This window comes from Centruroides sculpturatus, unplaced genomic scaffold (assembly GCF_000671375.1).
Source record: "Centruroides sculpturatus isolate CEXI.00-Female unplaced genomic scaffold, Cexi_2.0 scaffold1476, whole genome shotgun sequence".
NCBI lineage: Eukaryota > Metazoa > Arthropoda > Arachnida > Scorpiones > Buthidae > Centruroides > Centruroides sculpturatus.
Window position 1 is genome coordinate 94,880 of NW_019385716.1, and position 15,770 is coordinate 110,649.

General features: G+C 28.2%; 1 protein-coding gene across 1 annotated transcript in view; it reads left to right on the forward strand.

Annotated features, from left to right (window-relative positions):
- The first annotated feature begins 3,242 nt into the window (after nucleotides 1-3,242).
- The window catches only part of LOC111641479 (XK-related protein 6-like), a 17,006-nt gene continuing 4,478 nt past the window's right edge, over nucleotides 3,243-15,770 (forward strand). The window contains exons 1-3 of the mRNA XM_023387654.1: nucleotides 3,243-3,882; nucleotides 11,397-11,611; nucleotides 14,141-14,426. Coding sequence (XP_023243422.1) covers nucleotides 3,470-3,882; nucleotides 11,397-11,611; nucleotides 14,141-14,426 — 914 coding nt within the window. The 5' untranslated portion in view covers nucleotides 3,243-3,469. The remainder of the gene's footprint in view (nucleotides 3,883-11,396; nucleotides 11,612-14,140; nucleotides 14,427-15,770) is intronic.

Here is a 15,770-nt window from a genome sequence, read left to right on the forward strand (position 1 = left end):
GAAATTTGTTTCATAAATAGAATCTGGATATTAAATATTTATAGATAAATTACTGATTTATTTTTTCTGACAGTGTTTCTCTCCACAGAGACATGGAAAGAGAGGAGTGGAGAAGGCTTGAGTACTACATACTCTTCTAATTAACAGTAAATAAAAAAATAATTTTTAAATTAAAAGTTTCAAATGTTATACTAGGCTTAATATTGAAAATTTTAAAAAATTTGTAATCAGGGCTATCAACAGGGGCCTAGAGACTTCCCCAGATTCAGAGAAAACTTGGGGTTCCTGCTCCTGAAATGGTTTCTATTCTTATAATTAATGCTATTTTTACTGCGTAATTATTGCAAACATTAAAAAATTAATCTCGTCACTTTGAGATTCATTAAAATATTTTAGTGTCTTTGTAACCAACATGCTGAAAATTATAAAGTAATAATCATTGTTTTCTTCTGCTTTATAGTGGAAGTTTGTTATAATTCTTTGCAAAAACAAAAATAATATTTTAACACAATAAAACAATGATTCATTCACATATGAATGGAAAACAAATTGAGAATGACTATCCTTCTGTTTAGCAAAATAGAAAAACTATACAAACTGAATGATACAAAGATTAAACTTTTGTTACTAGAAATAAATCTATAAATATTACAAAAACAAATAACTTTCTTTTACATTAAGCATTGTAATTTTATATAATAAAAACCAACAATTTGGCAGGAATGATTTGAATTCACAATTGATTGTTTCCAATTAAATAGTTGATTATAAATTGTGGTCTCTCACAAAATCCTTTGCAATCTACTTAAAATGAGCTTTGTGCTAGTATTACTATTTTGTGCACAAACACAATAAAATACATCTAACAGAATCATAAATATCTTTGTGCTTTCTGGGAAATTAAATAATAGTACTCTTTCTTTAACATATGTATAAACACATTGTCGTACCCATTTTCTGGAGCAAATACGTGGCAGGTAAGTGGGGTCTTGCACGTCCTCTCGTCCATATATCAAATTCCTCCAGACACTTCTGCGTCTACCTGCCTCTTCTGCTTCCGTCACCTTCGTCTCCACCTTTTCACATCCGTAGTGCTCGTAATTTTTCACTCTTTCAAATGCTCACCTGTGTACTCCCAATTCAATTCTTTCCAAGTATAGTTTCTTCGGTAACTCCTTTTCATTCATTTTCTCGACCTGATCAAACTGCCATAAAGCAGACTAACCATTTGTATGAAATTGTCTTTTACACACATTTTTCCTTGATATCCTCATTGAACATATATTTACATTTTAAAATTATTTTTTATATACAGTATTAAGTTTTTTATACATTTAATTTTACATTTTATACATATTTTTATACATGTAACTGTTTACACAATACAAAATATTTAAATAAATTTTTAAATAAATACAAAATGTCATTACATTATAAAATGTTATACATACAAATTGTTTTTTATACGTACATATAATTTTATAATTAATGTATATTAAACTACTATTTAAAATACCTAAATTTTTTTTGAGTTCTTCAAACAGTTAAATTGTTAGGAGTAAATAGTTTCTGGAAATGTTCAATTACAGAAATCATTTCTAATGGTGCAAAATTTTAATCTCTCCTTTCTTCCTCCATTCTCTGCATTAATTTTAATTTTCTCCTTGTTCCTACAGACAACACAGAAGATTATTAAAAGAGTTCCTTATAATTGTTTTAAATCCACCTGTTTAAGACAAAGTTGATTTTCTTTTGCAGAGTGATTTATCATATACTAAATTTGAACTTTGAGGAGCCCCACCATACTTTCACCGGTGTCCATTATATGTGATAACTAATAATAAATAGAGGACACAATCTCACTCGTGCGGGTCGTGTAGTCACTATATATATATATATATCGTCTACCGGTAATAAGCGAGAAACTTGGTGATTTTTCAGCTATAGCTGGTAATGATGATGCTTTCAGTATAAAATATTTATGTACATAAATTATATAACATAAATTTTTATTAAAAAAAAAGTTCTTTAATACATGATACAAATATGCAATATACCATTATATATAATAGAATGCCTCTTATAAACCTATTTTTAAATCAACTTGTTACTCTCTAGGACCCAATAATATATATAGGCTATCATTAGGGCCTGTAGTTACAACTGGGACTTTTATGAGCCCAGAGGTAGAGTGGGCCATTTTGCCTTTAGTGAGCTCCTTTTGTCATTCGGTTTTTTTTTAAAATTAAAAAAAATTTAAATTTGGACAATTTTAAAAAATTTGTAATCAGGGCTATCAACAGGGGCCTAGAGACTTCCCCAGATTCAGAGAAAACTTGGGGTTCCTGCTCCTGAAATGGTTTCTATTCTTATAATTAATGCTATTTTTACTGCGTAATTATTGCAAACATTAAAAAATTAATCTCGTCACTTTGAGATTCATTAAAATATTTTAGTGTCTTTGTAACCAACATGCTGAAAATTATAAAGTAATAATCATTGTTTTCTTCTGCTTTATAGTGGAAGTTTGTTATAATTCTTTGCAAAANAAATTAAATACTTAGAATGTTTCTTTATTAATAAAAAAGTTTTAGAAATTGTTTTTTTTTCCAGTGAAAGTAACATTAATTTATAGGAATAGGAACCAATCTAGGCCCTAAAAAACCCACACCCACGATTTTCACTTCCTGGACACTTTGTGATTAAACGAAATGGTTGGCCAAAATATCAAACTTAAAATAGCTTTCATTGTAATGTTTGCCCTCGTCCGAAGTTTTAACACAATACTGTATAAGTGAAAATGTGATCATCTACAACTTAGAAACAAATTTAAATTGTAATGCATTTTACACGACATTATTAATGAGAGGTTAAGCACGTGATAATGAAGTTGCTATAGTAACTGACACTTTTTTACCGTTACCATAGCAATATCAATCGATTATATAGTACACAACGGGCGCGTCACCCCGTAATGGGGATTTAACACAACTAGTTAAGTGAACCAATGACATCGGCTGGCTTATCTGCGCGAAAGCAACTTTACAGGCAACGATCGTATTTGATCTACGATTTTAACGACGAATCAAATTTTCGTTTTTATATAATTTTAAATTTTATTTTTTAAATAAATATTATATAATCTCACTATTGATTTGCGTTAGTTTAAATAAAATATGTTTATAATGTAGATTGGAATAATTTTTGTTTTAAATTTAAATATTAAAGAATAAATACTCGGCGTCAAAACTTTTTTATAAGTGAATTAATTCGGTAAAATTTAATTACGAAATGCAAGTTAAACTTTTTTAAAAAAAAAGCTAGAAAATAATTAGTAACGTACAGTACTGTACATTGTAGGGGGAGAATATGCGGGGAGAGACGGAACACGTGATAAACCCGTCCATCGCCAACGTAAACGATTACTACGGACGGATAAAATGATGATAAGCAATGCATTTAGATTAAAATGGTTTGTTGGAGCGATTTTCCTTACAGATACAAAGAAAAACAAGTTCCTATAGAGCTAGGTCGGACGGACATCGTCGATCACGATACCGCCGATGCTCTTCCCAAAAAATTGGAATTCACTTGGATCGACGTTTCGGTTATTTTGTTTTCGATTGGAACTTTCGTATTGGATACGGGTTCCGACTCATTTCTCGCTTACATCCATTACAAGAACTACTCGAATGGAGAAAGGGCGAGTTTAGTCTACTTCGTTCTTACCCTTGTGTTTGTGTTGGTCCCGACAGTAACCATGACGGCTTTCAGTCTAAGATGGTACGTCATCGATCACAAATATGCAAAAAGGAAAGTTCCCCTGTGTCGGTGGATATTAAGAACTGTTCTCTTGTTTTTTCAATTGGGACCGGTGCTTAGGTGAGTTTTCAAAAGGTGTCACTTTATTTAAGAAATCTTAAATTAATGTGATAAGTTCTTTCCAGTAAACTTTTGTGTGTGTAATTATCAGGCTCGAGAACTTGGTGAAATTAATTATAATTAACTTTATAGTTTTATTTACATACTAGCTGCAAGGACCCGCTTCGCTGGGTTTTTATTTGTATGTAATATAGTTTTTTATATATATATAAAAGACTATTTTTCTAAGTAATCTAGAATCTAGCTGCAAGGACCTGCTTCGCTGGGCAAAAAGTAACAATAGTGAAGAGTAAATTACATTATAGCTAATCTTACCTGTTTTCGCAGAATGCAAGAATTAGGTCCCCCGTTTCCAGACTAATTAGAGAATTTTTACGTTTAGTCAAACAAACTATTTTCAACGTTTCTGGAACGTTTACAATCGTTCTATAATTGAACCAATATTCGAATTTTATGTTCGAATTTAATTCGAACAAATTCGAACAAAACATTCGAAATAGAAAGCCACTTTCAACCACTTTCAGCCTCATATCTCCCGCACCCTTATAGCTATCGAGACGCAACCACCCCTATGCACGAATGGAGACTTGGGGCTACCACTACATACAAACACCATTCACGTGCGATGTGTAGTTTTGGCGAAAAAGTGAAATATAGGGACATACATGTCCATTTTTATATATATATAGATTACATTGTTTATAGAACATAATTTAGATAGCTGGAAATTGCACTTGGCCCAGTAAATTTTTTTTTTTTTTTTGATAGAATGCTGATAGAAATTTAATTTTTTCCATGTGCAATATATATGTTTTTTTCAAATGTTTTTTCTTGCACGACGAACTCGAATCAGTATGATGTGAAAACATTAGGCACCAAAACAAATATATTACTGATTTTTTTATATTTGTATTGGTCCATTTATGCAACCTAGAATTTATGCAATTGTGTGGTAGAAATTTTGTTGGGTTTAAAACCCGATGAGCGTACGAGATGCCGTGATGTGATCGGGAAAAAAATCGTTTGGAGAAGGACGATTTGCCTGTAGAAAAGTATTCGGGCCGAGTCTCCTCCGTCCCGTGTGAATCTGTGCCCGTGATTGGGAACCGGATGGGTTCTGGCTTCTTAGAGTTGGCACCCGTGTTAGCAAAAAGGCATTTAGAATCACTTTGATAAATGTTTTCTTGAGGTAATTTGCAAAATAGTTAAGCTAGTTAAGATTTTGTTTATATTTCAGTTTTAATGTGTTAATGCTATTAAGCTATTAATTTGTTTACTATTAAATACTTGTTGTTAATTAAAAAGCATCATTAAAAAGTATTTTATTCATTTAATTTTGCATTAAACTATTTACAAAGGAAAATAACATTTATTCTGTGAAAAATTACTGTTGAGCAAACATGTTTAATGAAAACATAACAAATGTATGTATAATAAAAACAGACCAAAATGAACATTAAAAATCTGTTGAATATTTAAAAAATCTATGAAAGTAAAAATAGACTATAATCGTCATGAAATTAGTTTATGAATGTTATAGAAATAATACAAAGATTACAAAGAAAAATTATAAATTTAATTTGACCAAATCTAAAGAAATTATCCACAGAATTGAAGAATAAAATAACATCTTAACCTTAGGCATTATTTAAAAGATGACTTTTAGCATTTGGATTAAAAACCTGGTTAAAGTAATCTATACTATATCGTAAAAATGATTTGCATTAATTGTAAGAATATAATGCTATGTCAGCTAAGGCAGGAATGAAGTAAATATGAACACAACATTATATTCTTATCAATTGAGTACTAATATGTAACAATGACTTTTCTAATAAATACACATCAAAATATTAGAAATTTCTAATATCAGCTAATTTTTCATTTGTTTTTGTTTGGATTAGTGAGAAATTGTTTTTTGTTGTCATAGAAGAAAGTAGATAACATGCACTTGAAAGTACCAGAATATATTCAATGGGTGGTTTAATATCTACATTAATCATAATATAACCTCTAAGTATGATGTCAATTCAAAGATATTGAAGCAACATTATTTCCTCAAAATAATCATTATAGCCGGATAAAGATTGTTTTTATATGCAGCATAAATTTCCATTATCGTAAAGTTGAATTCTTGTTGGAAAAAGGATAAAAACATTTCTTTATTCAAGGAATAATTCAATTATAAATGCAAAAGAGCATTTGTGTTCTAAGGAAAATTTCAGAATAATGCAAAAAGTAATTATCACAAAAAGTACCATTAATTAAAAGTTGTTACATGTTTTCTGTAATAACCAAAACAAATACATTTAAAAGTTTAATTGAATATTTTCCAAAATATTTTTTAATATTTTACATACATAATAATTGAATTTACTATTTTAAAATATTAATAATTGTTAAAATAAATGAGTTTCAGTAATAATTGAGTCTAATAATTTGTCTACTTCAATAAAAATTTCTGAATTAAATTTATTAAGTTTTAAGTTTTTTATGTACAGTACTTCAGATACAAAAAATGATGAAATTTTCATAGAGTATTTTGTAGATATAATAAAATAATTTAACTGAAAAATGAAAATGTAATGAGTAGTGGGCTTGAATTATTTTTTGGCAATACATGCCATCTTGTGAGAGAATCCATGCATTAACTTTTATAATTGAACATAATTCTATTTCATGCTTACAATTTAAATATATGGAATTGATATAGATAAAATACTTTGTCTTGCTTTTTTTTAAATGAATTTTATAAATTTAACAGCATTATCATGTTCTGAAATGAAATATTTCAGAACATGATAATGCTTGCTCTTTTATCCATTCTCTAGATATAAGTGAATTTATTTTTTTAATGAAATGGCTTAATTTATAATAAAAGATATCTAAATTTAAGTGCTGTTATGTGTTTTCAAGATGCTTGAAAGACAATCATTGAAGATCAAATTTAATTTGGAAAACTTTTCCTTGCAAAATAATTTTTATTTGACAGTTTTAACTTGTAAAAACCTCGTAAATTATATATTTTTTAATTCACTAACACAAGGTGTGTTACCATTTCAACGCTTGGCGGTATTCCATCTTTATTTAGTTGAATGGTAACACACCTTGTGTTAGTGAATCAAAGAAATTAAGAAAACACGGTTTCAGAAGATTAAAAAATTAATGTATATTAAAAAACTAGCTGTTGATATCACACAATAGTGTATTTGTGATAAGTTAACAGTTTAACTCAGATGATTAGAATTTTCACTCATGCTTTAAAAATCTATATCTGATAGGCCTGTATCACTTGGTACATCAGAATTATAGTTGATATGTGATGAACTGATCACTATTCATTATATCAATATATTGTACGATAACAAAAGATTATTGGTATTTTCAATTGTTAGTTTGTATTTAATGTAATTAATAAATCACATTCAAATATACTACACTAATAATAATAGATGAATTATCTTAACTTATCTTGAGTGATGATCCAAAATTAACTAGTATTTTCAGAATTGAAGGATAATAAATCAGGAAGACAAACTTTTTTAATATAAGATTCTGAAAACTTTGCTAATCTAAAGATGTTGAATTTAAATATATTTTTTATATGTTCCTCTTATTAATCTTGTTTTTAATGCATTAGATCTACAATATTGAAGTATGCAAATAAATATTAGACCTATTATTTACAGAAACAGTTCATAATAATTATTTCCACTAATTGATACAACCATTGATAATTTTCTTGGATACATTTTTTTTCATCCTCCATCTCTATTGTCAGGACCACATTAATTAATGTATGATTGTGTCTGCCATAGCTAGAACTTGCTTAGAGGCCTTGGTCACTAAGCCTATTAATGATAGTTTTTCATAAAAATATTGGGCTTTATCCAGTTTGTTCATTGTGTTTTTAATATCTCTTTCTCCTGTTAGAATTCATTATTTAATCTTATTTGCTATATTTTTTCAAGGGTATAATTACCAGCTTTCTAATGTAACAACAGGAAAAATTATCAAAGTTTTCCTGTTGTTTTATCCAAATTATCATAGTGGAAACCTATATTGTGGGTCCATGTTTATTAAATACAAGTTTGCCCACCAAATGTAAGATGAGACTTCACATTTACTTTATCAGAATTGTTAATATTGATGCCCTTTTACCATTATGTTATTACAAAATTCATTTTATTTATTTTTATATAAGCAAAGTCCCACAGACAAAATAGATCCTATACTTATTGTTGATATAAACTTGAATGTAAAAACTGGTTAAATCACAATTAAAATTAAGACATCTTTAAACTGATAGATTTATTTAATAAAAAAAGAACCAGCATTTCAATTGTCTTTAATAGTCAGAATTTTGTTTCCAAACATGAAGATATTTGTTTAAAATAATCAAACACTAATTTTTAAAATAAATATGCTGGTTTAGTTCTTTTTAATCAGGATAATATAATATAAATTTCATTACATAGATTATCCTATTGATATAATATGGTAAAATCAATGTTAAAAATTGAACAAAATAAAATGGATTCTACTGTATATAAGTACTTCTTTTATAAATTTTTTCAAGCAAACATTCCTTAATAATTAATATAAAATAAGCAGTGGAGAAAAAATAGTTTTCCAGTTACTTTAGTTTCCTTCTGTCGTTTTTTTAAATACTTGGGTATACAGTAATTGAATTCATTTTGTGTATAGTAGTATTTTTAACGTACAATAGTCTTAAAAAAATTGGATCTGTTTTATTCTCTTACTGTAGCAAGTGTAGGAAGAGAACGAAAGGGGATGGATGAACAAAATCTTACAGAATTTACAGGGAGAAATCAATGTATTGCTTACAGTTTTGACTCCTCTCCTTCCCTCATAAGGAAAACATTATATGTATGTAATAGAATAGAGTTCATTTATTGTAATCACAGATATTCAGTCATTTAACCAATGTTTTAAACATTGTTTTTTTAACTATTATTTGCTCATGTTACATTAATTTAAACTGCTGGAATATGTTACTTTGAACATACAGTACAGTTAATAGTTAAAGGTTGTCCTTTTTTTTTTGGAATACAAATAATGTTGGCTTAATTACAGTTAATTAACAATAAATAATAAATCTCCAAATTAAACATTTTTTTTAGTTGTTTAACATGCAGTCGATGTCAATGTCAGAATTTTCATTACTATAGTCTTATTTACTTAACAGACCATTAACATTAAGCAGGATATCATTAGTACAGGTATACCTCGACTTACGTCGTTTCGAGTTACGTCGTTCCCGATTATACGTCGTTTGTAAAAAAGTATACGGAAAAATAAAAATCAAGTTTAAGTCATTTTATTCGACTTTATGTCCGTCCGCCACAAATATTGAAGTCGTAATATCACTAGAAAAGTATTTAAAGCACATAAAATCATATTAAAATATATACATTTATAAGTATGTACTGTATTTACAGTACAGTACATGCATTCGTAAATTTAGATTACTTTTTTCTGTACTCTATTAAAAACTAAAATTTATTTGTTTGTAAGCTTAAAATAGATTCTTATTAACCATATATTATTAAAAATGCATCAATAAATAAAATACAGAACTGGGAATAGTAATTTATGGTTTAGCCTAGTGACAAGTAGATTCGGAGACAAGTAAATTCGACTTAAGTCGTTTTCCTGGAACCAATTACCAACGTAAGGCGAGGTATACCTGTATAGGCAAGTTTCAAAGTGATTGCAATAAGAGGATTTTGCTCTTTGAATGTTTCCATAAAAAGTATATTGCTACTTGACTGCATCCACTAGATTAACAAAATCAAGTTATTGAATATTTTCTCTATACTTGGGATCCAGAACAATTATATTTATAATGTGATTATTATATATTTTTGATACCAGAAAAAATTTAAAGAAATAATCCTTAAGATCCAATAATTTATTTTAAATTACTAAGATGTTTAGGATTGTATATTTTAAAATGCTTTTATTTGATTTTTAATTGACCTTTATAATAAAAATAAAATGTTTATAATAAAAAAAGTGTTTAATAATAATTTTCACCTTCAGGGTATTAGAAGAACTTTTTAATCATATGCCTAATAGATTCTATTAGGTTCACAGTGGGAGGGAAAGGACTAGGCATATGCAGAACAAACTGCCCATATGAGTTAAGGTAATTCCTGAGATGACCAAGACTCAAACTTGGGTCTCCAGAGTGGCAGATTGGCATGGTGCAATTGATACTAATAAAAATATTGTTTCAGTTTCTTTAACAGCCATCATCATCTAACTTATTATATCAGGATAGGAATTATTGCTTGATTAGGAAATCATCATATAGTGATTTGTTTTATGCGTGGAATGCATTTCACACCATCTTTTCTCTCATCAGCCCACTTTTTGACGATGACTACCTTATCTGGATATGCAAAATGCATTCCCTGTATAAAATAATCAATAAATGTTTATTTCCTAATCAAGTGATAATTCCTATCCCAGTATAATAAGTCTGGTATTAATGTGGATGATAATGGCCATTAATGAAACTATGAAACAACAACCAGCATGATGCAAATACAAGAAAAATATTATTTAAAACAATTAATTAACATATCCTTACATAAATTTTTCAAATTTTAAAAAGTTTTAACTATTTCCAGTTTTCAAAGTAAAATATTTGACTCATTCCAAATGTTCGTGTTTAAAAACAATTAATATTTAAAAAACAAAATATATTTTCAAGGAAATTAATATTTTTCTACGGAATCCTTGATATATTGCAATTTTTTTGTTTGTGAAATTTCTCCACCAATTAATTCCCATTTCACTCGCAGTCAGATTGCCAAGACTGTGAAGTTATCAGCTTGCTGTTTAAGTTCAAACTGAATCCTCAAACTTGTAGAGGTAAAGCTCAAAGTATCTAGGTTAATCTTTTACTGTCTGGCATTTTTATCAAAAGTTAAATTATAGTCTTAAACAAACCTATGTTATTAAATATGATAAAAGATATGTCCACAGGAAGGAAAGAGTTAAGAAAGGCTTGGTATAAACAATTTTTTTGTGTGTTAATATTTTAATATTCGTTATGACCGTTAGTTGCTCATAGCATAAATGTACTGTACATAGTGTATCAAAATGTTAAAATTATACACATAGGTCTTATAGTTAAACTCTGAAAATATTAGATGTTCTTTCTGTTGAATATCAGCAGTGGCCAAACCTTGTCAAGATAAGAGCCATACATCACTTATCAGAAATACGTGAGACTGCGTTTCTTATCAGAATAATATTATATGTATGTAAAGTTTAAGTTTATAACAAGAAATTGTGTAAGTAGGCAATAAGGATCTAGAAGAGCCATTTGTGGTTTGCAAGCTGCAGTTTGGCCACCACAATTATATATTACTGTATATACACAATTCTTATAGACTTTACTTATCCTTAATAAAAATGCATATAACATAATATAAATAGATTTTGTTTTATTTATTTATTTTTTTAAAAATTTTTTTCAGATACATTGATTGCATTTTATTTGGCTTAAAAAGTCAAAAAGATAAAAGTAAATTGAAACAGAAAGAATATTTCCAGGAAATGTTATATGAAGATGTTGATGCCACATTGTTAAGACTTTTTGAATCTTTCATGGAAGCTGCTCCTCAATTATTGCTGCAGATTTATATTTTATTGAAAATTGAATTCTCTATGGATGAACCTATTTCTTGGAAAGGTATTTTATAGATTATTAAATTATGAATATTGTGACGAGTACTAAAGAACATAGTTTATTGTAGTGTGAATTTGTATACTGGGATTTGGCTGTAGCTAATTAGTGTAAATAATATCACAAATACAGTAGAGTCTCTATAATCTGATGTATATTGGACCTGTGGGTAGTGGTTTACAGCAGATTGTCAAATTACTGAATTTTGTATGTGTACATGTATTGTACAGTAAAAAACACACTTGGTTCACCAATTAGTTTATCATATTAATTATAATTGCGACTGTTTTGCCAAGTGCACAAGCAACAAACAACTAGTGACTGATAATATACATGTATATCAGTCTTTCTGTGTTTCGTATGTCAAGTGATAACATGAAAATTTAGTGTGCGCTATCCTGCAGTGGAGTGTTGGATTACTGAATGTGACTATAGACTATAGAGACTCTACTCTATATCATAAAACTTTGTAATTAGAATTGAATTACTGACTTTTTGACAAGAATATGCCTTTTAATTTTAAAATTTCGCAGGATGATAAATATTTTTTTAATAAAAAGACAGTCATTTCCAAAAAAATCTTTTGGTCGATCACAAATAAAAAAAAAAAAAGAAAATATTCCTTGTTTATAAAATTGTGGTGGTGTTATGGGTGCATACCTTAGAAGTGTAAGGGGAACATGTCAGGAGTTGCAATTTGCACAGGGTATTAGGTACCCAAATCATGCATGCATAAAAAAAAAATCGGACATGAAGGTACTCAGGACCAAGAACTGAGTCAAAATAAAATACAAAATGGCAAAATCTTTCTACAAACAGGCAAGAGTGCAAGATTTGCACATGTGTATATCATTGGGAAGTTGGAAATGTGAACATTGCAAAATTGAATTTTGACAAATGAATCTTTGAAAAAATCCATTTACCTTTCTGGTCGTGACCTGCTGACTTGACTGGTTGACCCAAGATATCTTATTTCAGCATTGGAACGTTTTTGAAACTAGATGGTGCTAGTCATTATAATTTTATATTAAAAGTTACTTCCAAAATATAATTATATTTATTTTTGTTTTTACATTTATTAATATATTTATTTTTCACAAACAAAATAAAAATATAATTTCAGATGATACAATAGCCATGATTATTTTTTAAAAAACGGAAATTTTCATTAGGCATCGACAAAAATTCAACTCAGGGTGACAGACATGCAACAGAGAGAAATTTTGACATTGGATAGGCTAATTTCACTGAAAATGCCTTGTGGATGACCTCGTGGTCGTGGCCATGGCTGAGACTGGCAAAGTTTGAATGATTGCGTCGAACCCTGAATCTCTGAGACATAGTCTTGTCCCAAAAATTGGCTCTTCTTTAGAATAAATTGGATATCACTTAATTTTTTTGAATAATATTGAGGAAATTGTTAATTAATGGTAGTATGCTATATTATGTGCTTACCTTATCAAATTAAAATAACTGCTGTGTAATTAAATATTGTTTGCAGATAATTTGTTTGTTCATTTGTATTGTGAACAAATTGATTACTATAATTAAATTTAAAATTTAATAATAATTTTATTGACTTTTTTATCAGTGCAAATGAGAATTTTTTATGCTTGCTATTTTTAGTAGTACTGGCCCTTTGAAGAATGTTTTGTTAATAAAAACAATGAATGCTATTCATTGAAACTTGATCATAAAATATACAAAAATAATGATAAAAATGGATTAATTTCAATGCCCACTAGTGGTCAAGTTGTTAAAATTGCTAAAAACTGGGTGATTGGTTGGTTGTGGATTTATATCTTGCCAATATTCTGGCCAAGTGAATTTTTCCAGGTTTTCTTCATGTGTCTAAATAGGGGCAAGTTTTCCAGTAAAAGTTCTTCCACGAGGCACATTTCCTTGGCAGATTTCCCATGCCAATGTCTTATCTCATTTCTCCATTCGTCTGCATTAATTTCAAAACAAAATTAAATAAAGATTATAGCATGATGCATCATCTATTTAAAAAAAAAATAAAATAACTAAATTTGCATAAAGTTTTGTCCATAATTTTTAATTGCAATAGTAAACATTTTATAACAAATTGCATTATTTGTACTAAAAATAGTAATCGTCAAACTGAAAAGCACTTAATGCACTTATAATATTTTAAGAAAACAAATTTTTCTTAAAATATTCGATATAAAGAATTTTAATAAAATACCACAATCCTTTGCACATCAATACATATTAAAAAATATGTAAATAGTTTGATAGTCTCGACACAATCAATCCAACATTAGGCTTTAGCATCTGACAAGAACCTAATCTGTATTCAAACTGTTAGGATTCTTATATTTAAAGGTAATAGCTTGTCATTTGTTTTTTACATCAATTTGATATTTCTTTAAAATTTATAAAGTTAATGTTATAAGTTTCATAAGTATATGCTTTCAGTTTTTGATTTTTTTTATCATATTTTGTATTTATAAATAAGATTAATTTATAATAAAATTTTCTAAAAAGTAACAGTATATACATTTTTTATTATAGTGATCGTTCAAATAGTATCAGTTCTGATATCACTTGTATCAATATCCTGGGCAATATCTGCTTATTTTCGAGCTCTTAGATTTTCACTGCCTAAGAAGAAAAACATGGGCTGGATTGCGACGATTTTCCATGCATCTTGGCATTTTTTCGTTATTTCTGCGAGGATATTTGCACTCGGACTTTTTGCTTCACAATTACCAGAATATCTGCCTGTTGTTTGTATATTGCATTGGTTCATAATGACACTCTGGATTATTTCTATGAAAACTAACTTTTGCATAAATAGGTAATGTGAATTTATTGAAAAATTTTTGAGTAAAAAGAAAAAGTCAGACATACACCACAATTTCAATGAATGCAAATGATGCACTTTTTTGCACTTTTATATTTATATGCAAAGTTATATTAAATCAAATTTTTAGAAATATGTTTTTGGACTGATCTCAAAATCTATTTTTAAAAATTCCAAATTTATATTTTTCCAAAAAATAAATTTTACTGTAAATTAAATATGAATCTCTAAATACAAGTAAATATAAATTTTATTAATGCCATATTTAGAAATATATAATTGGCTTCATTTTTTTTAAATGAATGAAAAATCCTCCCTAATTGAAAGAAAATTTGTTTGACAAATTATGTGAAATTAGTTAATTTGTATTGGTTGAAATAAAGGTGTATTTTATTTTAATTTATAAAAACTAAATAGAATAAAATGCATTTTATTACTCTGACCAAAATTTTAGATATATTTCTTATGTTTAAGTGAAATACAAAATGTCCAAAAAGTGTGGAATCTTAGGGAAAACCTAGATATGTTTATTTCTAGAATGGGCTCCAAGATCTGACCTGAATCTTCTTGACTCTGAAGCTAGCTCAAGTAAATAGTTTATTCTGATAAAATTTAAAATTTAAAGCATCTGCAACAGTAAATTATTGTTAACTGTCAAGCTTGTTGATAGTTAACAATAATTTTTACTTTGTCTACAAAAAATATCTGGATGTTGAAGGGAAACATTTTCTACTGCTAAAGCTTAAAACCAATCTTAAAATTATTCATTTCATTTTTACCTCTTTATCTGCTTGAATCAGAGAGAAAGAATTTATTCCAAGGAAAAACTCAGAATAAAATTAATTTTTATCAAGCAGTGCATTTTGGGGAGTGAATGTAATGTTTTCTCATACATTAATTCAACCCTCTTCAGGTTAAAAATAAAAAAAAACATGATTTAGATCTTACAAATACAAATCTATATATATAAAAATGAATGTATGTCTGTGTGTCTGTCCTTCATGCATTACCACACCGTTTACCCGATTGCCATGAAACTTTGGGAAGTTGTTTAATATACTCCCGCAAAGGTTTCTGGCATAGTACGATTGCCATGAAGCTTTGGGAAGTTGTTTAATACATTCCCGCGAAGGTTTCTGGCATAGTACATTTATCCTATGATAGATGGCGTGCATGTATACGATCATTTCACAGTGTGTTTGATCGATTTCAAATTGTGAAGACCATTTCCCCCCTCCAAAAAATATCTCTATATATGCATTTGTTATTTACGATATTTGTAATAATTTTTGTTTAATCACTTTATTTCAACTTTTTTTTGCTAATTATGTATTCGCT